This window comes from Salmo salar, chromosome ssa16 (genome assembly GCF_905237065.1).
Source record: "Salmo salar chromosome ssa16, Ssal_v3.1, whole genome shotgun sequence".
NCBI lineage: Eukaryota > Metazoa > Chordata > Actinopteri > Salmoniformes > Salmonidae > Salmo > Salmo salar.
In genome coordinates, this window is record NC_059457.1 from 61,916,459 (window position 1) to 61,943,869 (window position 27,411).

The 27,411-nt window shown below is 43.8% G+C and overlaps 1 protein-coding gene across 1 annotated transcript in view; it reads left to right on the top strand.

Moving 5' to 3' along the window:
• Window positions 1–3,032: 3,032 nt before the first annotated feature.
• The window catches only part of LOC123727717 (keratin-associated protein 5-1-like), a gene marked incomplete at its 3' end in the record, with an annotated part of 157,414 nt that continues 133,035 nt past the window's right edge, over window positions 3,033–27,411 (top strand). Inside the window, exon 1 of the mRNA XM_045696694.1 lies at window positions 3,033–3,107. Coding sequence (XP_045552650.1) covers window positions 3,033–3,107 — 75 coding nt within the window. The remainder of the gene's footprint in view (window positions 3,108–27,411) is intronic.

Here is a 27,411-nt window from a genome sequence, read left to right on the forward strand (position 1 = left end):
GGAGACGACTGGTGTGGAACTATCTCGGATGTGAGTTGGCTGCTGGGTTGGTCAGTGAATGGAATGGACTACCAGCTAGCTGCTGAGCTTGTGAGTTTGCATAAATAAAACCAGGGAAGTGGGCTGGTGGAAGGGGATGGGAGGTTGTGCACATGAACACCTCATCCAAATAATCACCTGTCTCACAGCTGTGAGAGCTAGCTCAGGCCCCTTGGAGAAAGGAGCGGGAGGCCCCCCTATCTAAACAAAGTGGGCCAGAGGAGAGGGACGGGAGGAGGATGGGGGGAGGAGGGTGTCAAGGACCAGGGGAAATCTGTAATCCTGTTGTGACATGCTCACCTCGAAGAAAGCAAAGTCCCTCCCCCAAATCCCTCCGCTTTGCTTCAAACACGGTCATACACAACTACACACAAAGACATTAAAATATAGAACATGACACTATCTCGTATATCCAATATACTCAACAACCTTGCAGCCTCACCCAAAAGGTCAGTGTGTGAGATGAGCCAACTTGAAACCAATAGCAAAATAGCACAAATCAGCTGTTCTTGTTTGTAGACTTCGGACATACACTGAGTGTACAAAACATTCGGAACACCTGCTCTTACCATGACATAAACTGACCAGGTTAATCCAGGGGAAAGCTATGATCCCTTATTGATGTCAACTATTAAATCTACTTCAATCAGTGTAGATGAAGGGGAAGACAGGTTAAGGAAGGATTTTTAAGCCTTGAGACAGTTGAGACATGGAGTGTGTATGTGTGCCAAGACAAAAGATTGAAGTGCCTTTGAACGGGGTATGGTAGTAGGTGCCAGGTGCACCGGTTTGAGTGTGTCAAGAACTGCAATGATGTTGGGTTTTTCATGCTCAACAGTTTACTGTGTGTTTCAAGAATGGTACACCACCCAAAGGACATTCAGCCAACTTGACACAACTGTGGGAAGCATTGGAGTGAACATGGGCCAACATCCCTGTGAAACGCTTTCGAGTCCATGCCCCAACATATTGTGGCTGTTCCTAATATTTTGTACACTCAGTGTATAGGCGAACAAAGGGAGAGCAGAGAGACGTTATTAAACCTCTGAGGTGGTCCATGCAGCAGAGAAAGCTGGTGATGCAGTGTCCATGGTATTCTCTGACACCATACCTCTGCACATGTTGCACCAGATACATGGTTCTCATCAAAAAGGTGGAAAGCTGGCCGAGTGCCATTGCCCCACTCACTGTGTGTGGAGTTCATACGAAAGTCCTAATTCGACACACTTTTTCCCCCATATGAAAAGTGTACCAACTGACACAAAGACAAGAACAAAAGTGATGGTACAGTCTCATTTTTACCTTCTTATAAGGGCATAGAAGTTCATTTGGAGCGTTAACAATTACCGGGCTTCTGATTGAAGGTTAACATGCTCTAAACTTTCCCCCCCATAACATCTGCTGCTAAATAAACATTTCTGCAAGGATGCAAATTATGGCCTTGGCGACCATCCGGAGACAAAAAAGTAATGAAGCAAAAGGTGTCCATCACTTTTTCCATCCACATGAAATCAATACATTTTTACAAGCATTTGTTATTCTTTCTCATTTGGTTTAAGATGCAGATGGAATAAGTTCATTTATCACCTCTGTTTACACTTGGGGGTAGAAGAAAGCCTTGGCATCTCTCAAACAGTCTCACTTTCAAAAGTGTGAGAGCCTTTGGCAACTGGCGAGGTGTTGGTAGTTGGAGTTTCACACTTTATGAGCTTGTCGAGCTCGCCGTGTTGGCACAATACTGAAATTAAGGGTTTTGACTGTATCAGGGCCCAATAGTATTGTGGAAATGCCCTTGGGAACTTGACTGATCCCTGCAGTGAAAGAAGGGCATTCCCCCTTGGGGAAGACGATGATTAGCTCGCCAATATCTAACAGACATGACGGCATCACTATCATAACTTACAGATATTGACATCTCTACTAATGCAACTTTTTTAAAGAAAATGTAATTGACAAAAAAAACACTTACGCATCAAAAATGTATTTATTCAATCATTTGCCATTTTCCACTGAGCCAGTAAAAAGACTTGCAGGTTTCGCTTGAGAAGGGGAAAGAGGAACTAGGCCATGGAATAAGTAATGTGCGGTAGTAGTGGCTACTAAACGAACGACATCTCTTACTGTCTCACCGAACGGGAACTTTGAGAGAAGCCTCAAATGTCTGCTGTAGACCTGGAAGGTGTTTCAAAGGCGGGGAGAAAGTCTTAAAACCTTGAACAGAGACGAAGAAAGTTAATTGAGAGCACATCACTTCCAGATGGCCTTCAAAACCCTGGTGAGATGATTAAAACTTCTAGAAAACATTGGAAACCCCTCACAATTAAGACATGATAGCTGCAATATGCACCAGACCAGATTAATCCACTTTTCAATTGCTCTCTTGGTCTGTTCATGTCACCGCTGCCCCTGCTCTTCCTCCCTCGAGGGTGCCAGACTCCAACAATACGCACACCTGCCTTTGCCTGTCACCCGCATCAGCTCTGATTGGACTCACATGGACTCAATTTCTTATGTAATTTCCTTCCCTATATCTGTCTGTTTCCTAGCTCTGTTCCCTGCATCGGGATTGTTTGTCATATGTCCTTGTTTACCCGTGTGCTGACGCAGTTCCTGTCGTGTTCTATGTCTGATCCTGAATAAATGTTTGACTCCCCGTACCTGCTTCTCATCTCCGGCGTCAGGTCCTTACAGAATCCCGAAGCCATCACACGAAGCATCAGCGTACTGGCGAGTATTGGCGTTCTGGTTGGTGGTGATGTCGGTTCGGGTCTGGGTCGCCGCCGATGGAACCGCGGGTGCCTAGCCAGCTCGTGAGGTTTCCTTGCCCCAGTTGGCTCAGAAGGCGCCCATCCCACATCAGGCCTCAGCCGGATCGTCAGGTCTTGTTCGCCCAGCCGGCTCGTCAGACTGTCACATCTCTGTCGGATCATCGGGCTTCCACGTCGCAGCGGGATCGACAGGCGTTCATGCCTCAGCCGGATCGTCAGGCTCCCATGCCTCAGCCGGCTCGCCAGGCTCCCACGCCCCTGCCGGTTCGTCAGGAGTTTACCCTCGGCCGTCTCGCCCAGGTGTGATGCCGGGTGGCGCACCTGGGGGGTTGGGAGGAGGGGGTACTGTCACGCCTTCTCCCACTCTTCCTCCCTCTGGCGCTCGAGGGCGCCAGACTCTCCAACATTACGCACACCTACCTTTCCCCGTCACACGCATCAGTGCTCATTGTACTCACGTGGACTCAATTTCTTGTGTCATTTCCTTCCCTATATCTGTCTGTTTCCTAGCTCTGTTCCCTGCTTTGTGATTGTTTGTCATATGTCCTTGTTTACCTGTGTGCTGACGCTGTTCCTGTCGTGTTCTATGTCTGATCCTGAATAAATGTTTGACTCCCCGTACCTGCTTCTCATCTCCTGCGTCAGGTCCTTACAGTTCAACCTCCCTCCCACCCCCTACCTCACCTCCACCCCTCCATCCCAACCACACCACAACCACCCCGGGAAAGCAGCCTTCCAACCCCTACTATCATGCCAAAACATGGGATATAGGTCACACAGGCACACATGCCCTCCAAATGTGGAACGACAGTAGAGATGTGGAAAGATAAAGTGGGTCTGGAACAAAGCAAAGCAAAAAGGAGAAGTGCAAATGAGATAGAGGACAAAATAGTGGGAGAAGAACAAGGCCAAAGCCGGAATGGGGAGAAAGAGAGGAGAGATGGTAGAGGGACATGGGAAGAAAAGATGGAGCCTCAAAGATCAAGATCTCATTTTCCAAAAGGAGGAAATCACAAGGCAAACTGACCATTACTGAAAAGGAATGGGTGTCATATGACTATACTGTATCCATGCATCTGTCATGATGTCCAAGACTATCTTACTCTGTCTATGGTCTCGTCAACTAACCTTCTTTCTCGCTCTCTCTCTGTTGAACCGTCTGGTCTCCGAGAGCCTCAGAAGGGGGCTTGAATTGATCCAAGAGCGGGAATAATTCCATGCTTTGTCACATTTGTCAGGATCAACCCTCTTAAACTACCACTTTGCTGATTTGACTCAAAACGAAGTTCCATGTACCAAGTACTATAAGAATGCCTAATGTTTTGCATACTGTTCAGGGGCCGTATGCATTGTCTCAGAGTAGGAGTGCTGATCTAGGATCAGGTCCCCCCGTAAATGTAATCTCACTATTGTGATCTACAAGGCAAAACTGATCCTAAATCAGCACCAGACACAACACCATCCACCTGCTGGAGCCCTGCACAGCCATTCTAGCTAGAGTCACAGAAAAATATACCCCCCCCCTAACAAAGCAAATGTTCTGTAATCATTTAGGATTTACTGTGCTAAACAGCGCATCAGTGAATGAGAGAGAGGGTAATCTAAATCGGCCTATTGTCATTGTCCAGAGGTATTTCAAATTTCATTCGTTGAACTTTCCATCGGGGGACATCCCCAAGGACCAGCAAAGGGTCACGATCGGAAAAAAGTATCCCAAAGATGGGAAGATGACCTGTGGGAGACTGGATCCGTGTGCAAAGAGACATAGTAATGGAGAGAGGCAGCTAGATAGTTATGAAGTCCATATTATGACAGCCTCAGTCTCAGCAGGAGTTGATAACAATATCAGTCACTTATGGTCAGAGAACTGAACATAGTTCCGCTGTGTAAAGACAACAATATTGTAACACTAGTTGCTCCTGATCTGTATCGAAATTAGGAAATATAGGACTAATGCTAAAATGTATGGTTTGAATTAATGGTGTCTGATTATGTACTGTAGAAAATACATCTGACCATTACAATACTGAATAATATGGCTTTCCATACTGACACTAGAATTTACTTGAATCTGCCATGGTAGTGCTAACGCAGGGTATTTGTTTACAAACTGCACACGCACGCACGCACGCACGCACGCACGCACGCACGCACACACACACACACACGTTTTACTATCCTCGTGGGAACCAAACAATTGATTCCAATTCAAAATCCTATTTACCATAACTCCAAACCTAATCCCTAAGTCTAAAATAGTCCCCACTTGTCCGACTTTTCCACAAGGATAGTAAACCCCAAAACACGTTCGTGCGCACAGACACACCCACAGCACCTGTGAGGGGAGACTACCTGGTAGTAGGCTCGTCTTTTTATAAGGCCTACCTTAATCCATTATGTGATTTTATTAAACCATGGGAAAGAGAGCTACTGCGTAAATATGGCAATACAGGTTTGATTGCTCTCTTTTGGTTTGATTAGTCTCTTTTGATGGCCAATAAGGTTGCTAGAATGTGTGTGAACTAGGGAACTGGAGCTACTTTGTTGACAATCAGAAAGCGCTCTATTTCGCGTTTGCGCTCTTGCTCCCCCTTTCCCATCAGCCCATAAATTCAATAAAAATGAACCACAAGCTTTAGTATTGGCAGAACTCAAACTAGGTCACAACAATTAGTTGTAACCTCTTTTCTCCTATTTTCTCCTCTTCCCTCGTTTCCTCCCACCTCTGCACCCAGGGAAAGTACTACCAATCCTTAAAAAAATAGGTTGATTGAAAATAAATCAGAAACAACAAACAACCATCTTTGAGTCTATATATACCTTAAACAGCTGAGGTTCCTCCTCTATTTCCCTGGGAAAAGAAAAGATGCTGTGAAAAAAACAACAACTCTCTTTTTCCTATTCAAACAATGCTTACTGGGTTTTTCTTGTGGGCAGTATAATCTGTGCATTATGTGGAACAATGCCTCTCAAAGTGAGCCATTTTAATATTGATTATTGTTCGCAGGCCTCGGTAAGTGCTCCTATGATGATGGAGCCCAAGGTAGCAGGGGCCCTCAGTGTAACCAAAACCAGACCTGGTTTTAGATCTCAATGGAGACCAGGCCGAGATAGCCATCCCCAGTCACTTCCCACTGAGACAGTGTGTTGTTCACTCAGCAGCAACATCAAAGGCCCCATCCCCTCCTCTAAGCTGACTCAGAAAATAAAGTCTGTGTTTGTGTGGTGTGTGTGTGTTTGTGGGGGTAGTCGTGTATGTGTATCGGGGAAGGCGGCGGTTGGACGGGGGGGGGGTTGTGTTTGTGTGTTTGTTTGTGTGTCTGTGGCCAGTCGCCCACAGAGAGTCTGCGTCCCAAATGGCACCCTATGCCCTATATAGCGCACTGCTTTTGAACAGAGCACTATGAGCCCTGGTCAAAGGTAGTGCACTAAAAGGGAATAGGGTGCCATTTGGGATGCCAACACACAAGCACAGATTAACACAGAGAGTAGGGAAGGAGGGGGGAAGAATAGGAGGAAAAAAAGGATAGGGAAAGAAGTGAAGAGGGTGAGTAGCTGACGCTAGGAGGGAGGCCCTGTCATCCTGGCAGGCGGTGTGTTAACTGATTCACACACACACACACACACACACACACACACACACACACACACACACACACACACACACACACACACACACACACACACACACACACACACACACACACACATACACACATACACACACACCGCCAGTCCCGGCGGTGTGTTCACAGAGTGTCCCTCTGAGGGCCTTTATCTGTAGGGCTGGCAGCACTTCAATGGCAGCCTTATCACCCTAATGGACACTAGAGGAGAGGCCCCTGCATGGGCGCTGACAAGACAGACACACACACACACATACACACAAGGGCACACACACACACTGCTCCCTGCCTATCACCCTTGTCCCTCACTAAAGCCAATAGTTTCCCCCCTTCCTATCCCCAGTCCTACTGATAGTAGGATACAACACACAAACCAGCCTCTCTATCTTGTTCTCTCTCCCCCTCCCTCGCTTCCTCTGTTGGTGAAGATGTAAGCAGGGCTTCTTTGATCTACACTAACTGCAATCCAAGTTATCAGCCCACCCCCCTTACCCTCCATCACACACACAAACCCCTTTCACTTTCACCTCCTTACATGAGGTTCACTGTTGCTCAGGTAGAAAGGGCCTTATCTTCTCTTCCCATAATATCCCCAACGATCACATATAGGGCAGAATCGTAACTTCCTATATTCAGGCTTAACTTGTATATAATGCATTGAAGTCAATGGAAGACAAGAAAATGTAAGTAATGCACGCAAATCTCAATATAGAATATGTGCTATGGTGCAGAAAATACACTTCTTTTACATATCATATCAAATAAGGATACCATGCATAAATGTACTGTGTGCTTTTCACTGATACTCTTAATGTATACCCAACCTAAGGGAGTTTGTTTACTTCCCTCAGCATGACTTCAAGATAGCACTTCCTCCCTGTCCCAGCTGACTCTCTCCCAGGGACGATGACCTGACTTCCTGTAAGCCTGAGAAAATGCTCCTGGGTGGTCGACCGTGTCACCAAAGTGGAGGAGGAAGAGGAAAAAAGAGAAGGAAGTGAAGAAGAGTGGGGAAGGAGGGAGAGAATTAGAGGCCATGTGGATGTGTTTCTCAAGAGATGTGGGAGAGATGAGGGGGTGGCAGAGGAGAGGAGACCACGGAGACGCTCAGTCACAGCTTGTTTACCACTGTGGCAAACAAATCCCCCTCTCCCCATCTGGAGTCCAGTGGTCAGTGGGCAGAGGGGGGAGGTGGAGAGAGAGGGAAGGAAGGAGTAAGAGAGATAGGTTATGTGGGAGAGAGAGGGTGTGTGAAAGGGGGGTAAGGGGGATAGGCAGGGAGAGAGGGGAGGGAAGGAATTATGTAGTAGAGAGAGAGAGGGAGAGGGGAGAGAGAGAGTCTGGGAGGGAGGAAGAGAGGATTGGGGTGCTAGGAAATGCTGTTGAGAAATGCTTTCCTGCAAGTGGAGTAAGTCCTCTTCATCATGTTGCACGCACGTACTGCTGAATTATGTCACTTCTAAAGCAGCCATGTAGAAAGCTGAATATCACATTCAGTCATAGCAAAATGCAATGAAGTCACATGCTATTCAGATTCCAGCTCAGGTTCACAAAGTAGCTTCTTACTGCATAATTTTTCCCAAAGCGTGAGGTTGTGTCCCAAATGACACCCTATCCCTATAAAGTGCACTAGGGAACAGTGACAGGAAGTGAATGACCCAGAACATGAACAACATCCTCTAAACCTTTCTATGCCTCTCCAAAGGACAGGGAGCAAGTCTGAATGGCAATAGAAAGGGTTAGAGGTCGTTGTTCGTGTTCTGGGCCATTCACTTTGTGTACAGTCACTGTTCCCTTTGGGCCCTGATCAAAAGTAGTGCACTTTAATAGGGTGTCATTTGGGACATATCCTCACGCTTTGGGAAAAATGTTGCAGTTAGAAGCTACTTTGAATACCTGAGCTGGAATCTGAATAGCATGTGACTTCATTGCATTTTGCTATGAGTGAATGTTATATTCAGTTTTCTGAATGGCGAAGTAAAGGGTTAGAGGTCATTGTTCGTGTTTTGGGTCATTCAATTTCTGTACAGTCACTGTTCCCTATGGGCCCTGATCAAAAGTAGTGCACTTTGCTATGATTGAATGTGATATTCAGCTTTCTACATGGCTGCTTCAGAAGTGACATGATTCAACTGCATTTGGGACAGCCTGAGAACCACTATAGTCAGCAAGTGACGTCTACATGGTACTCTGGGCCTTGTCCAACAAGTCTGAACGGCAATAGAAAGGGTTAGAGGTTGTTGTTTGTGTTCTGGGTCATTCACTTCCTGTACAGTCACTGTTCCCCGTTAATTCCTTATTTACCCTATCCATTAAGTCTGGCCTTTTTGTCCCTAATGAGACTCTGCATTGAAAACATTCGCTCAGAGATTGACGTGCTTTTTGGTAAAGTATTGTTAGTCTGATGATAAGAATGATGAGATTTACTATCATTGTCATTAACTTAATGAAAAGGGAGCTAAAATTGTGGCTTTTGTATCCACTCCTAATGCAAGACTGAAGATCTCCCATCAACCCTTGCTCTACCCAAGAGACAGAATGAATGTCAGCTAACAAGTTTCACAAAAATGGTCCTACAGTGCCATGGGACTTCTCCAATGAGCCTGTGTGACTGGGCAGACATTTTAGATACTAAGAGACTCGTAATAACTTTCCCTGAAGTTTGTGATGACTTTGTAATGATGTTGGTTTGACGTTTCTGTGACGTTGCTGTGATGGCGGGATTGTGTGGAACCGCAAATGTGACTGTTCTAACTTACCCAATCGCCTGAGACTCAACAGACAACGATATTCCCAGAGCCCAATTCTACTGTAATTTCAGTGCAATCACTAATATTGTTGTTGCAGTTTTGCTGAGATTTTGGAACTTGGCACAATCTCAAAGTTTCCATGCCTGCAATCTATTTTCATTAAGCCCATGCCTCTCCAAAGGACAGGGAGCATTTTTCAATCTTTGTCGACAAAATAAAAGCATTAGACATATGGAGTTACTGACTTATTTTGTATTGGTTAATCGCAGTTTTCATACAATGACAATGGGAACACATACAGTATTTTGCTTGAGTTTTACTTTTAACACACACAAATACAAACCCCATACACACAACACACACCTTTGTCTGATGTGTGTGAGACCTCAACCCCGCTCTGACTGAGGTTCCCAATGACGGGTGCTCTGGAGTGTCTCATGTTAGGAATTATCTCCCTCCTCTCTCATCTGGTTATTGTGCTCTGCTAATCTCTCCTCTCATATCTCCTCATTGTACTCCCTAATCTGGCCACGCTCCCCTTTGCTACATTTCTGTCCTCTCTTTCTTTCTCTCTCTGTGCCTCTCTCTCTTTCTCTCATTCCTAAAAGGAAGGGAATTAGGGTGAGGCCTTTCATCTTCATGGACCCTGAGTGATAAGCCATGCGTGTGTCCTCCTCTCCCCTCCTCCCCACCTCCACCTTACTGTTTCCCTTCTCTCCTCCAGTACAGGTTGCTCTGTTTTCCTCTGTTCTTCTATCATCTTCTGGCCTCCTCTATACTCTCGTCCCCCCTCCTCCCCTCTCCTCGGGCGGCTTTTGAAAGCCTGATTCTGGTACTCTAGTGTAGGTCTACTCCCATTGCTCTTTGACATTACCTGGCCGAGCCAGTCTGTCGTTCAACCTGCCTCTCTTTTAAAAACCAACTATAAAAGCCTGCTCCTGTGAAATATGAGAAACTGTTCATGATTCTACTGTCCTCATGTCAACTCAATGACTGCACAGAGATCAGTCATATATAATTTGTAGAATATGATGTAAAAAGTGTGTGTTCTTTGTGAAAATGTTAAATAAGAGAAACAAGTTATTTAGAAAACGTTAAAACATTTCTATATACAGGCTTTTTTGGACAAGTCTATACTATAACGAAATAGGTATGTGCTGAGAACAGCTATAATACACAGTGACACTTGCTCAGCACTTCCAGTCAAATTTACAGCTGTTTTTACAAGTAGGTACGTGACGGTGTCAATTCAAATCCCCTCTCTCTTCCCAAGACGAAATCCTCACTATTACAATCAAAGCACTTTCCAACACAACTATTGACTTGACCTCTCTGGCCCGGCCGCTTTGTGGATCAGAACACCGGGTGATCGCAGACTGGCAGCCGACTGCAATCTGACCACGGCTTGGGGTGCTGTGCGTCTGTAGCTTTGCTGTACTGTGACGCACGCTTTTCTTTGTCCCCGGAGCGGATATCCCTAACAGCATCCATCAAAAACTTTGGCCCCGGGTCCCAGGTTTGTCCAGCTGCTCTGCAGGAGAGGCCAGCACTATGGAGAGGCTGGAGAGGCTGGAGGAGGCTCGAGTATGGCCCTACTGCTGCCAGTAGTATGTCTTGTCACTCCTCCCAGCACTGAGGAGGTATCAGTGCCCCCTGGTGAACGACTTGGGAATGACACCTCTGACACCTCCATCATGGTTTCTGGTAAGAAAGTGAATAAGTTCTCGGGAAGATACCTCCTCCGGTCCACCTTAAGATATTTTTGAGTGCAGTTTAGGTCAAGATACTGAAGGTGGCAGTGATGCATCACTGGATAGTCCTGTTTAGACAGAATGTGGAGCTCAGGGGAGGGTCTTGATTTTAAGGTGGTCTGTTGGCGTTGTGGCTTTAGTGTTCATATGGCTGCTAGTAGTTAGTCTCTACAGTATGTGTGTATATAGTACATGTGTGTTTCCAATGTTGTGTGTATGTATAGATCAGCATGTACTGTATTTGTACAGCGTGTATACAGTAAATATTGTGAATCTGTTTATGCATATTATTCTGTGTCTGTGTGTGTGTGTGTGTGTGTGTGTGTGTGTGTGTGTGTGTGTGTGTGTGTGTGTGTGTGTGTGTGTGTGTGTGTGTGTGTGTGTGTGTGTGTGTGTGTGTGTGTGTTTGTTACTTTGGGGCGACGGCTGTGTCTTGGGGTGGCGTGTGCGGCTTGGGGTGGCGTGTGCGGGCTGACACAGGGAAAGCAGATTACAGACTGTTCGGTCGGTCCAGCCGGCGCGCTGCTGCGGTCTCTCTGACTGCCACCAACCACACCAGCTTTAAGAGACCAGTGGATTATTACAACACCACAGCACTGCCGCCAGCGGCTCCAGGCTCCAGCTAACTACATGACTACTGAGCTAGCACTCTAAGATACAAACGTTCAGCTAATTATAGATCATTCAGGTTCTTCTCACGGTACAGTACAGTACAGTATAAGGCTATGGCCTGGCCGTGCATAGAAACATGGGCACTCCCACAGTGATCACTCATGTGTGACATATTGTCAGTCTGTAAACAAAACATGAAGTAGGCAGAGCAGGGGGAAAGTTAAAGTTAGCTACATGTTTTGAATTGTAACTTGATTTGGTTTGTGTGTTTGTTGTGGTGTGTGCGTGTCTGTGTGTTGTGTGTGTGTGGTTACGTGTGTACGTGGGTGTGGTTTGCGAATAAGTGCCTATACCATGTTATATGTTTCTATACTGGGATGGTGTATACTTTGTGTTTGTATGTTGTAAGCACAGTCACCACTGACACCCATAGTGCCTGAACTACCCTTGCAAGTCACATACTTCTAAGTGTTCACTAAAACCTGACCTTTAACCCCTGAACCCTACAGTTCAGGGGAGTATATGGAGCCATGTCTGTGTGATTACGGCAGCCAAAACAGGGCCCAGAGAATGAGGGCCCAGAGAATGAGGAGAGAGAGGAAAAGTGCCCTCAGAGGTCAAAGCTGGGCTGACACTTGGGGTTTTTGGGTCCAACAAATCCAGGTCACAACACTAGACTACATCAAACACAGCCAGACTCAGTCGGTAAGAGACTGCTGTGTTTGTGTTAATCGCTTCTTATTTCTATCGCCCCTTTCTCTTTCTTTCTCTGGCATGTTCTTAAACAAACATACACATCCAGGCACAGAGTGTGTTCACATGCACGCATACATGCACGTACGCTCGCACGCACACACTCGCACACCCACACATTAGAGGATGCGCAAGCACACACAAACACATAGGGCAATAGGTCTAGGTGCCAGATGCTAAAAATAGACTGTTAAATCTCAATACTTGGGGTGGGTGAGGGCAGTGTTGGTGTATGTGTCGATTTCACCCTCAGGGGTGAAAGTGTTTACATGTGCAGCTCTAGCCATATAATAGCCAAAGTAAAGTTATGGAGGGGTGAAGATGTAACCAAGCATATGGCCGGAACCTATAAAATGTTACTGAAGGAAAATATTGAAAAACAGCTTGCAGTTTTTCAGCAGGTTATATGTGACTATATTATGGCTATATAAATCTCGCAAAATGCAGCTACATTTGAATGCGCTCGCTCGCACACACACACACACACACACACACTTCCTTCAGGTGAGCCAGGCAGTCTCCACACTCCTGGGGAAAATGCCATTAATTCCTTATGAGGGTTGCAGCAGCAGCATGCATCACACCAACCAAGTCCTATGGCTAAACAAGGGAGGATGGGAAGACAACCACAACCACCCCAAGACAGGAAGAATGGGCAGAAAAGAGCCTCCTGAGCCCCTGATGGGAAAAACAGGTGAGTGGCTATGCGTGTGTGTGTGTGTGTGTGTGTGTGTGTGTGTGTGTGTGTGTGTGTGTGTGTGTGTGTGTGTGTGTGTGTGTGTGTGTGTGTGTGTGTGTGTGTGTGTGTGTGTGTGTGTGTGTGTGTGTGTGTGTGTGTGCGTGCGTGTCTATGTGTATGTGAAAGAGAAAAGAAAACATGCTCTCACAGTCTTACTGCAGAATCTGACATTTGTCCATAAATATCACATTTTGAAGTATAAGTTTAGGCATTCATTCCAAATGGTTAAGGGTGAAGATTATATATTTTTTTTTAAACCAAAACATAAAAAATAAGTTCCTAGCATTGGGATTGAACACACGACCCTCGGAATCACAGCTCACGGCTTATGCCCATCCGCCACACCCTAGCAAAACCCAAGCCTAATAGAAGGTAATAGCGCTCACCGTTGCCCCTAGTGGACAGTTTTGAAGTCTTCTCGTGACGTCCTGCTTTTCTGGTCCGACGTTGAAGTTCAGAGTGGCTCTTGAGCGAATTCACTGAACAGAGCAAACACAGCCAGGGAGGAAGGGTAAAGGCTGTATAATAGTTTGACTGTGAGATATTGGTCTCCTTAAAATGTTTATGCAAGTATTTATCCACGAGCAAGATGTGTGTTTTTGTGTTTCATTCGTTCACCATTCAAATCCTTCCATATTCAAGCACTTTCAATCAGTATCACCTCATGCAGTTAGTTGTTTGGTCAATTGTGTTAAATTGACTTGATTGGCATTGGCTCAGTTTTTTTATGGCAGGTCACTTCACAGGAGTACAGACATGTGTTTATTGCTCAAGCTACAGCATAAAACAGGTGTGCTGAGAATGTTCTAGAAAGCTTGGTTTTAGCACCTTTGAACAGCCAATCTGTTTTGTTGTTTTACCTTGCTCTATTACACAATAAATTAAGTATTTTTTAAATAAAATGTTATTCTCAGTCCGATGTCATTGGAAACGCTTATCTTCCTCTATCTTACTTACTACAAAACATAGAAACGTGCAATTTTCACATATGTTGATATTGGGGTGGTGATGGAGATGATTAAATATGATTTTTATTTTTTTTTTAAATGTCCCTTTTTTGAAATGTAACCTTTATTTAACTAGGCAAGTCAATTAAATATTTGTAACATTTTTTTTAAATCAAATCTACACACAATACCCCATAATGACAAAGCAAAAACTGGTTTTTAGAAATGTTTGCAAATGTATTTCAAATAAAAACAGAAACACCTTATTTACATAAGTATTCAGACCCTTTGCTGTGAGAATCGAAATTTTACCTCAGGTCCATCCTGTTTCCATTGGTCCTCTTTGAGATGTTTCTACAACTTGATCCAATAAAGGGAAATCTTAACGCTACAGCATACAATGAGATTCCAGACAATTCTGTGCTTCCAACGTTGTGGCAATGTAACGCCCTGGCCATAGAGAGGGGTTTTTTGTTCTTTATTTTGGTTAGGCCAGGGTGTTACATTGGGTGGGCGTTCTATGTTCCTTTTTCTATGTTTTGGTATTTCTTTGTTTTGGGCCATGTGTGTGGCTCCCAATCAGGCACAGCTGAAGCTCGTTGCTGCTGATTGGGAGTCACACATAAGGAGCATGTTTTTCCTTTGGGTTTTGTGGGTAATTGTTTCTGTTTTGAGTATTTTCCTAACAGGACTGTTTGCTGTCGTTTTGTTCATGTTTGTAGTGTTCTCTTGTTTATTTGAATTAAAATTCTAATGATGAACACATCCTCTGCTGCACCTTGGTTCCCTCTTCCAGACAGCCATTACAGGCAACAGTTTGTGGAAGGCCATTTCCTGTTTCAGCATGACAATACCCCCGTGCACAAAGCAAGGTACATACAGAAATGGTTTGTCGAGATCGGTGTGGAAGGACTTGACTGGCTTGCACAGAGCCCTGACCTCAACCCCATCTAACACCGTTGGGATGAATTGGAATGCTCTTTGCATAGAGTTGATCAGGCTGTTGATTGTGGTCAGGCTGCTGCTCCTCTTCAATAGTTGTGCGAAGTTGGTGGATATTGGCGGGAACTGGAACACGCTGTCGTACACATCAATCCAGATCATCCCAAACATGCTCAATTGGTCAGTATGCAGGCCATGGAAGAACTGTGACATTTTCAGATTCCAGGAATTGTATACAGATCCTTGTGACATGGGGCTGTGCATAATCATGCTGAAACATGAGGTGATGGCGACGGATGAACGGCACGACAATGGGCCTCAGGATCTTGCCACGGTATCTCTGTGCATTAAAATTGCCATAAATAAAATTAAATTGTGTTTGTTGTCCGTAGCTTATGCCTGCCAATACCATAACCCCGCCGCCACCATGGGGCACTCTGTTCACAACGTTGACATCAGCAAACCACTCGCCCACACTACGCCATACACTCTGCCATCTGCCCGGTACAGTTGAAACCAGGATTCTCCTTGAAGAACACAATTCTCCTGCGTGCCAGTGGCTATCGAAGGTTATGACGCTGAACTGCAGTCAGGTCAAGACCCTGGTGAGGACAACAAGCACGCAAATTAGCTTCCCTGAGATGGTTTCTGACAGTTTGCGCAGAAATTCTTCGGTTGTGCAAACCCACAGATTCATCAGCTGTCCAGGTGGCTGGTCTCAGATGATCCCGCAGGTGAAGAAGCCAGATGTGGGGAGCCTGGGCTGGCGTGGTTGTATGTGGTCTGTGGTTGTGAGACCGGTTGGACGTACTGCCAAATTCTCTAAAACGACATTATGGTAGAGAAATGAACATTCCATTTTCTGGAAACAGCTCTGGTGGACATTCCTGCAGTCAGTATGCCAATTGCATGCTCCCTCAAAACTTGAGACATCTGTGTCATTGTGCTCTTCATCACTCACACACAGACTGATTTCCAACTCTGACTCCCAGTACCAAAACTCAAAATTCTTCCTCGTTTGGGAAGAAACAGGCCTGAAACCTTGAAACCTGTTGACATCTAGTGGAAGCTATAGGAATTGCAATCTGGGAGCTGGAATTGCATATGCCCCATAGCTTTCCATTGTAAGAGCATGGGCTCTCAAAAACAAAAAGTTTCCGGTTGGTTTTTCTTTGGATTTTCTCCTACCATATCAATTGTGTTATTGTCTCATACATTTATTTAACATTTCTACAAACTTCAAAGTGTTTTCTATCCAATGGTACCAATTATATGCATATACTGGCTTCTGGGTCTGAGTAACAGTCAGTTTACTTTGGGCACATCAGTCAGACAGGAAGAGGAGAAAAATAGACCCTAGCCTGACAGTGCAAGTTGGCACCATTTTATATAACTGAAGGCAAAGAATGTTGTAACACTTTATTTTGATAGTCCATCTGTAGATGCTCAAGGTTCTGTCAGCATCGTCTGAGCGATGCAGAGACACCATTCAAATTCTGCTTTCAGCAAGAAGTGATTTCGTCCCTCTGTGACTTTCTCTGTGAGAAAGGTGTTCTTGTTTCAATTCTACAATATTATTTTGTACAGAATCTTTTTTAAACTCTAAATCTGAGTATCACAGCGAGATGGGATCGCTATTGCTCCATTCCCTAGACCCCACCTTTCATATGCCATGTTGTGAGAAGGGCTCTGAGTTTCACAGCCAGAGGAAATCAATTCTTTGTCTGGATAGGCCAGGAAAATGTGGAGTCTCGCTCCCTATGCAAACGAGGTGTCAGATTTCAAATACTCCATCTCAGCTCAGAGGGAGAAGCTATATGGACACGACTGTGGCCCAAATTGATAACGTGTGTTGCGCAGTTGAGTGTTGACTGGAGACCAACGTATTCAGTTCAGTCAGTAATCCTGATGAGATTTCATCCTGATGAACCCTTCCCAGCTAGTTAGTTTATGCTTGTGGTTAGAAACTTCAGCAAGAATGTCACAAACATATAGAGTTTAATGTCGTAGGCCTACAGTGCCTTGCAAAAGTATTCACCCCCGTTGGCGTTTATTTTGCTGCATTAGAACCTGTTATTTAAATGGATTTTTATTTCGATTTCATGTAATGGACATACACAAAATAGTTCAAATTGTTAAAGTGAAATGAAAAAAATAACATGTTAAAAAAATAAATAAAAAAATAAATAAAAAAATGAAAACTGGTGCGTGCATATGTATCACCCCCTTTGAAATGAAGCCCCTAAATAAGATCTGGTGCAACCAATTATCTTCAGAAGTCACATAAGTAGTTCAATAAAGTCCACCTGTGTGCAATCTAAGTGTCACATGATCTGTCACATAATCTCAGTATATATACACCTGTTCTGAAAGGCCCCAGAGTCTGCAACACCACTAAGCAAGGGGCACCACCAAGCAAGCGGCATTATGAAGACCAAGGAGCTCTCCAAACAGGTCAGGGACAAAGTTGTGGAGAAGTAAAGATCAGGGTTGGGTTATAAAAAATTATCCAAAACTTTGAACATCCCACAGAGCACCATTAAATCCATTATTAAAAAAACGGAAAGAATATGGCACAACAACAAACCTGCCAAGAGAGGGCCGCCCACCAAAACTCATGGACCAGGCAAGGAGGGCATTAATCAGAGAGGCAACAAAGAGACCAAAGATAACCCTGAAGGAGCTGCAAAGCTCCACAGTGGAGATTGGAGTATCTGTCCATAGGATCACTTTAAGCCGTACTCTCCACAGAGCTGGGCTTTGGTGTTCACCCAAAGGCATTTCGGAGACTCCACAAACATATGGAAGAAGGTACTCTGGTCAGATGAGACTAAAATTGAGCTTTTTGGCCATCAAGGAAAACACTACGTCTGGCGCAAACCCAATACCTCTCATCCCCCAGAGAACCCCATCCCCACAGTGAAGCATGGTGGTGACAGCATCATGCTGTGGGGATGTTTTTCATCAGCAGGGACTGGGAAGCTGGTCAGAATTGAAGGAATGATGGATGGCGCTAAATACAAGGAAATTCTTGAGGGAAACCTGTTTCAGTGTTCCAGAGATTTGAGACTGGGACGGAGGTTCACCTTCGGAGCTGGAGCAGTTTTGCCTTGAAGAATGGACAAAAATCCCAATGGTTAACCTCTATGGGCTAGGTGGGACGCAAGCGTCCCACCCGTGGTGCACTCCATCAACAGCAGGTGCATTTCAAGAGCGGCAAATTTGAATCCCAATAAATGTCAAAATTCAAATTTTTCAAACATACAACTATTTTACACCCTTTGAAAGATAAACATCTCCTTAATCTAACCACGTTTTACGATTTCAAAAAGGTTTTACGGCGAAAGCATAAATTTAGAGTATGTTAGGACAGTACATTTACAAGAGTTGTGTGTAATGTTTTGTCAATTCAAAGACAGGGTCACCAAAACCATAAAACCAGCTAAAATGATGCACTAACCTTTTACAATCTCCATCAGATGACACTCCTAGGACATTATGTTAGACAATGCATGCATTTTTAGTTCTATCAAGTTCATATTTATATCCAAAAACAGCGTTTTACTATGGCATTGATGTTGAGGAAATCGTTTCCCTCCAATAACCGGCAGTCAAGTCAGCAACACAAATTAAATAATTAAAATTAGAAAACATTGGTAAAATATTATCATTTAAAGAATTATAGATTTACATCTCTTGAACGCAATCAACTTGCCAGATTTAAAAATAACCTTACTGGGAAATCACACTTTGCAATAATCTGAGCACTGCGCCCAGAAAAATACGCGTTGCGATACAGACTAGCCGCCATGTTGGGGAGATCTAAAATCGAAAATACTATGTAAATAATCCATTACCTTTGATTCTCTTCATCAGATGTCACTTCCAGGTATCACAGGTCCATAACGAATGTAGTTTTGTTCAAAAAAGCTCATCATTTATGTCCAAAAATCTCCGTCTTGTTAGCACATGATCTAAGCCAGCCGGACTTCTCGTCATGAACGAGGGGAAAAAATATATTTACGTTCGTTCAAACATGTCAAACGTTGTATAGCATAAATCATTAGGGCCTTTTTAACCAGAACATGAATAATATTCAAGGTGGACGAATGCATTCTCTTTTATAACGTATTGGAACGAGGGTACCCAACATGAACTCGCGCCAGGTGTCTAATGGGCCATCATCGTTCCATGGCTCTTGTTCGGTCAGATCTCCCTCCAGAAGACTCAAAACACTTTGTAAAGGCTGGTGACATCTAGTGGAAGCAATAGGAAGTGCCCAAATATTCCTCAGCCCCTGTGTTTTTCAATGGCATAGGTTTAAAGGTAATACAACACATCAGGTATCCACTTCCTGTCAGAAAATGTCTCAGGGTTTTGCCTGCCAAATGAGTTCTGTTATACTCACAGACACCATTCAAACAGTTTTAGAAACTTTAGAGTGTTTTCTATCCATATATAATAAGTATATGCATATTCTAGTTACTGGGTAGGATTAGTAACCAGATTAAATCGGGTACATTTTTTTATCCAGCCGTGCAAATACTGCCCCCTAGCCCTAACAGGTTAAATGAGCCAAGCTTATAGAGACATACCCCAAGATACTTGCAGCTGTAATTGTTGCAAAAGTTGTCTCTACAATGTATTGACTTTGGGGGGGTGAATAGTTATGCATGCTCAAGTTTAGTTTTTTTGTCTTATTTCTTGTTTGTTTCACAAGAAAAAATATTTTGCATCTTCAAAGTGATGTGTGTTTTGTAAATCAAATGATACAAACCCCCTAAAAATCCATTTTAATTCCAGGTTGTAAGGCAACAAAATAGGAAACATGCCAAGGGACGTGAATACTTTTGCAAGCCACTGTAGTTGTACATTTTCGGTGAAAATCACTAGCTGCAATAAATGTGCTTTAGCTGTCACCTGATATTGGCTAGACTAGCTAGCTACTTTCCTCTCCTTATGGGACAGCAGTGCTCGGCAAGAGGGAGCGAAGAACAGTTTGCCTCGTGTTGTTATGTTGCTTGCTGCGCAAAGTCTCCTCATTGAGCAGTAGACTGTATCACAGTGATATCCAGATGGTTCCTATCAATATTACAAGTTATTTCTCGTGTAGGCAGCTATCCTACTCAAAAAATGATCAAGTGGGATGGAACAAATTGGCCACGTTAGTTACGGCCGGCGATATGTAATACAACTGCCCAGTAGAAAAAAACTGCTGCCCAGTGGGAAGCAACTCACATCAGCAATCACCTAGATACAACACCGTTGCATTGGTAATTCACACTGGCTTGTTGTAACTTTAGCTAATTGGCATGTCACGGTGATACCTGGATGGTGACCAATTCTCCCTCGGCCATCGAAACAAACAGCACTTCATTTTACATATTTTAACTAGAGCTATGCTGCTGTTATTGCCAGCGAATCCACATTCATTTCCACTCGACTCTCAGCTGCGCGACATACAGTCATCAATTTGGTCACCAGGCATGTTCGTATAGCTTCTCCCCAGAACAACCAGCTCTTTCACGCAGTGTTCATCAATAATATTGCGCCGTTCACAGAGTGCTCTGTACACAACGTTGTTGGTCGGAACTGTCGAGAATCTCTCAAAGTCCCCTAGGTAGGGGACTTTACATCTAAGGGGTTGGGAGAAGAGAGATCAGGAGGTCAATGATGAGGCACATAGATCATCCCTTCATCCTTCTACCTCTCCGTTCCATTCTTCTCTCTTTTTCTTACCCTATCTTCCTACAGGTGTAGAGAGAGGACATGCTCAACACAGAGAGCATTAACTGTTAACCTCTTGAGCATCTGATCCCGTTAGCGGGATCAAAATCCAGCGAAAAATCATATCGCCAATTAGCATTAAAAAATTAGCATAATTTTTTACAAAATTAAAAAATATTTTTTTTTTTTTTTTATAGATACACCTCTCCTGAATCGACCCACGTCGTCCGATTTCAAAAAGGTTTTACAGGAAAAGCAAATCATTAGATTATATTAGATGAGTCCATCGTAAAAAGCAGCTTCATAGCCATTTTCCGACCAACCACTTCCATCACATATTATCAATAAACAGCTAAATGTAGCACTAACCTTTTACAAACTTCATCAGATGGCACCCCTAGGACATCATGTTATACAATGCATGCATTCTTTTGTTCAATAAAGGTCATATTTATATATAAAAACAGCATTTTACATCTCTGTCTGACGTTGACTACCTAATTTCCCCTCAAAAGCGTCCCGGTAAACAATGCTACGTTTCAATAAATTGCTATACTATAACGATTTTTTAAATGTATATTGTCAATCTAACATTTATAGATGAATATCTCTTGAGAACACCCGTCATACCAGATTTTAAATTAACTTTACTGGGTAATCACACTTTGCGATAAAAGGAGATGCGATACTCAGAAAATCAGCTAATATACAGTGCTCGGCGCCATCTTGGATGCAACAGTATGAACCATCTCATCTTCAATAATATTGTCAATAATCGCCTACCTTTAGTTGTCTTCATCAGAAAGCATCCCAGGTCCACAACAGATGTATTTTTCGGTCAAAAAGTCCATACTTCACGTTCCATTAGCCTGATGTTGGTAGCGCGTCCTATGGCTCTCTCCAAACGCAGCTCTGCACTTCATACTGAAAGCAATCCTCGCGCATGTAGGTTCGTTCAAACATGTCAAACGTTGTATAAAATAAATGTTCAGGGCCACTAACACCAAGAGAGCCAATAAGATTCGAGGGGGATGATTTCATTGCCTTTAAAACCGTTTCCAAAGGTGGGGGCAGACATGGCCGCCGGCGTCATAATGGTGATGGCCCATCCCCTGTGACCAATTTCAAACTCCTGTCATTCACTGAGTTTTGACTCTATAAGGCTCAAACCACTGTGAAAGGACTGGCGACATCTAGTGGAAGCAATAGGAAGTGCCAAAATATTCCTAAACCCCTGTGTTTTTCAATGGGATAGGTTAGAACTCAATACAACACATCAGGTATCCACTTCCTGTCAGAAAATGTCTCAGGGTTTTGCCTGCCAAATGAGTTCTGTTATACTCACAGACACCATTCAAACAGTTTTAGAAACTTTAGAGTGTTTTCTATCCATATATAATAAGTATATGCATGCCCTATCTTCTGAGTTTGATTAGTAGGCCGTTGAAAATGGGAACGATTTTTTTTCAAAATGCGCTGTGGCGCCCCCTATCCTAGGGTATCCTAATATGACTTGAAACTTAGTATAGCACGCACACACACAGGCTCACATTCACATCTACAAACCATGCTTTCACGCTATCAAATACCTCCGTTGAACTCAAGTCCTTTTGTTCACCTGACCTAGAATTCATTACGATCAAATGCCGACCGCATTATCTACCAAGAGAATTCTCTTCGATTATAATCACAACCGTGTATATCCCCCAAGCAGACAACTCGACAGCCCTGAAAGAACTTCATTGGACCCTATGTAAACTGGAAACCACATATCCTGAGGCTGCATTTATTGTAGCTGGGAATTTTAACAAGGCCAATCTGAAAACAAGGCTCCCTAAATTTTATCAGCATATCGAATGTGCGACCCGGGCTGGCAACACCCTGGATCATTGCTACCCTGATTTCCATGACACATACAAAGCCCTCCCTCGCCCTCCTTTTGGCAAATCTGACCACGACTACATTTTGTTGCTCCCAGCCTATAGACAGAAACTAAAACAGGAAACGTCCGTGCTCAGGTCTGATCAACGCTGGTCCGACCATTCTGATTCCACGCTTCAAGATTGCTTTGATCACGTGGAGTGGAATATGTTCCGGATAGCATTGGACAATAACATTGATGTATACGCTGATTCGGTGAGCGAGTTTATTAGCAAGTGCATCGGTGATGTGGTACCAACAGTGACCATTAAATCCTTCCCTAACCAGAAACAGTGGATTGATGGCAGCATTCGCCTAAAACTGAAAGCGCGAACTGCTGCTTTTAATCATGGCAAGGCGACACGAAACATGAAATAATACAAACAGTGTAGCTATTCCCTCCGCAAGGCAGTCAAACAAGCTAAGCTTCAGTATAAAGACAAAGTAGAGTTGCAATTCAACGGCACTGTAACGGCTGTCGTCGGAAGAAGACCAAGGTGCAGCGGAGTTAGTGTTCATGATATATTCAATGAAACAGAACACTATACAATTACAAAAACAATAATCTGACAGTCAACACAGTCCTGTCAGGTGCAAACACTGTAACAAGAACAATTACCCACAAACCCCAACAGAAAAACATGCACTTATGTGTGACTCCCAATCAACAGCAACGAACTACAGCTGTGCCTGATTTGGGAGCCACACTCGGCCCAAAACAAAGAAATACAAACACATAGAAACAAAACATAGAACGCCCACCCAATGTAACACCCTGGCCTAACCAAAATAAAGAACAAAAAACCCCTCTCTATGGCCAGGGCGTTACAGGCACAGACACAAGACGTTTGTGGCAGGGTTTACAGTCAATCACAGAATACAAAAAGAAAACCAGCACCGTCGCGGACACCAATGTCTTGCTCCCAGACAAACTAAACAACTTCTTTGCTCGCTTTTAGGACAACACAGTGCCAATGACACGGCCCGCTACCAAAACCTGCGAGCTTTCCTTCAACGCAGCCAACATGAGTAAAACATTTAAACGTGTTAACCCTTGCAAGGCTGCCGGCCCAGACGGCATTCCTATCCACAGAGCTTGCGCAGACCAGCTCTGGCTGGTGTGTTTATGGACATATTCAATCAATCCCTCTCCCAGTTTGCTGTTCCCACTTGCTTCAAGAGGGCCACCATTGTTCCTGTTCCCAAGAAAGCTAAGGTAACTGAACTAAATTACTATCGCCCCGTAGCACTCACTTCCATTATCATGAAGTGCTTTGAGAGACTAGTCAAGGATCATATCACCGCCACCCTACCTGACACCCTAGACCCACTCCAATTTGCTTACCGCCCCAATAGGTCCACAGACGACGCAATCGCAACCACACTGCACACTGCCCTAACCCATCTGGACAAGAGGAATATCTATGTAAGAATGCTGTTCATCGATTACAGCTCAGCATTTAACACCATAGTACCCTCCAAACTCGTCATTAAGCTCGAGTCCCTGGGTCTCGACCCCGCCCTGTGCAACTGGGTCCTGGACTTTCTGACGGGCCGCCCCCAGGTGGTGAGGGTAGGAAACAACATCTCCACCCCGCTGATCCTCAACACTGGGGCCCCACAAGGGTGTGTTCTCAGTCCTCTCCGGTACTCCCTGTTCACCCATGACTGCATGGCCATGCACACCTCCAACTCAGTCAACAAGTTTGCAGACGACACTACAGTGGTAGGCTTGATTACCAACAACGACGAGACGGCCTACAGGGAGGAGGTGAGTGCCCTCGGAGTGTGGTGTCAGGAAAATAACCTCACACTCAACGTCAACAAAACAAAGGAGATGATTGTGGACTTCAGGAAACAGCAAAGGGAGCACCCCCTATCCACATCGATGGGACAGTAGTGGAGAAGGTGGAAAGTTAAGTTCCTCGGCGTACACATCACGGACAAACTGAAGTGGTCCACTCACACAGACAGCGTGGTGAAAAAGACACTAAAGCGCCTCTTCAACCCCAGGAGGCTGAAGAAATTTGGCTTGTCACCTAAAACACTCAGAGCATCCTGTCGGGCTGTATCACCGCCTGGTACGGCAACTGCTCCGCCCACAACCGTAAGGCTCTCCAGAGGGTAGTGAGGTCTGCACAACGCATCACTGGGGGCAAACTACCTGCCCTCCAGGACACCTACACCACCCGATGTCGCAGGAAGGCCAAAAAGATCCTGAAGGACAACAACCACCCGAGCCACTACCTGTTCACCCCGCTATCATCCAGAAGGCGAGGTCAGTACAGGTGCATCAAAGCTGGGACAGAGAGACTGAAAAACAGCTTCTATCTCAAGGCCATCAGACTGTTAAACTGCCATCATTAACATTGAGTGGCTTCTACCAACATACAGACTCAGTCTCTAGCCACTTTAATAATTAATAATTGGATGTAATAAATGTATCACTAGTCACTTAAACAATGCCACATTATATAGTGTTCACATACCCTACATTACTCATCTCATATGTATATACTGTACTCTATACCATTTACTGCATCTTGCCTATGCCGTTCGGCCATCGCTCATCCATATATTTATATGTACATATTCTTAATCATTCCTTTACACTTGTGTGTATAAGGTAGTTGTGAAATTGTTAGATTACTTGTTAAATATTACTGCACGGTCGGAACTAGAAGCACAAGCATTTTGCTACACTCACATTGACATCTGCTAACCATGTGTATGTGACCAATAAGATTTGATTTGTTTTTGTCACTTTTCCTCTTTCCATCCTGCACTCTTTACCTGGTTTTACAGTATCTCATCCCCCTTTCATCTTTTGAGAAGCTATGGAGTATGAGGGATGAAGAAAGGAGGAAAGGAGCTGGCTGCAAAGGGTACGGGAAGTGAGGAGAGGAGGAAAAGAGGAGGAGGGAGGGGGAGAATAGGAGAATAGAGGAGAGCAGGACCTTTTGGTCCTTGTCAGAGGTAAACACACACACACACACACACACACACACACACACACACACAGTGGGGCCATTGTTCTGTGAGCTTTCAGCGGGGCTCTATGATCATGTAGGCTGAGACTGCTGAACGTGTGCTCCCTCCTATTTCTCTCTCTCTCCCTCTTTCATCTCTCTGTTTTCCCTAAGCTGTGACCTGCCTGTCAAACAAGCCTTCTTCCTCCTTTTTTCCCCTCATTTGCTCACTGTCTCCCTCATAGTATGCTGTAGTTAAGTATCTGCATAGTCCCACATGGCACCCTGTTCCCTTTATAGTGCACGATCTTTGACCAGAGTCCCATGGGCCCTTGTCCAATGAATTGTATTATAAATGGAATAGGGTGTGATTTGGGACACACACATACACTACCGGTCAAAAGTTTTTTTTCTACCTTGTAGAATAATAGTGAAGACATCAGAACTATGAAATACCACATATGGAATCATGTAGTAACCAAAAAAGTGATAAACAAATCAAAATATATTTTAGATTCTTCAAATAGCCACCCTTTGCCTTGATGACAGCTTTGCAGACTCTTGGCATTCTCTCAACCAGCTTTGTTTCTTTTTTTACCTTTATTTAACTAGGCAAGTCAGTTAAGAACAAATTCTTATTTTCAATGACGGCCTAGGAACAGTGGCTTCATGAGGTAGTCACCTGGAATGCGTTTCAATTAACAGGTGTGCCTTCTGAAAAGTACATTTGTGGAATGTCTTTCCTTCTTAAAACCTGTTGGGGCTCGGGGGCAGTATTGAGACATTTTGAAAAAAATATGTGCCCATTTTTAACTGCCTCCTACACCAACTCAGAAGCTAGGATATGCATATTATTAACACATTCGGATAGAGAACACTCTGAATTTTCTAAAACAGTTTGAATGGTGTCTGTAAGTATAACAAAACTCATATTGCAGGCAAAAACCTGTGAAAAATAGATTTAAAAAAATGTGAATTTTGTGACTGTACTATTTAGTGTCATTGTTTTATAGATACCATAGTGAGAAAGGATTCATTTCGCAACACCTACGGCTTCCACTAGATGTCAACGATCTTTATAAAGTTGTTTGAAGCGTCTATGATAAACAGAGAGCAAATTAGAATCCAAGGAAGTTGACATGTCATCACTTCATTTTTTTGCGCCTGCGCATAAATCTGAGAAACGTGAGTTTTGTCTTCATTGTTTATCTCGACATAGGATAGGTTGTGTGAAAATATTACTGATGTTTAACGTTAAAAATGGACCAAAAGATTAATGCTAAACAACATTTGACATGTTTGAACGAACATAAATAGATTATTTACTAGGTTTTTTTAGCTTTTCGGCGTGATTTTACAGTCCCCCACCACGTTTTGTGGGAGCATAATGAACGCTAAGTACTTGGTGTTATTTGGACATAAATTATGAACTTTGTCAAAAGAAACCACATTTGTTCCGGACCTGGGATGCCTTCCGGACCTGGGATGCCTGTCTTCTGATGGAGATAATCAAAGGTAAGGGGATATTTACAATGTTATTAATGTTATTTAGATGATGCTAACTGTATAGCATAGCCTGTTGTTCTTAGCATAGCACCCCGTTTATTGCAAAATGTGATTTCCCAGTAAAGTTATTTTGAGATCTGGCCATTTGGTAGCAATTACGAGATGATAATATATTATTCTTTGAATGACAATATTATAATTTACCAATGTTTTCGAATAGTAATTTTGTTATGTTCACCGGAAGCATTTCAGAGAAGAAAAAAATCTGAATTTCACGCTACTGTAAAATGCTGTTTTTGGATATAAATATGAACTTGATGGAACAAAAAATGCATGTATTGTATAACATAATGTCCTAGGAG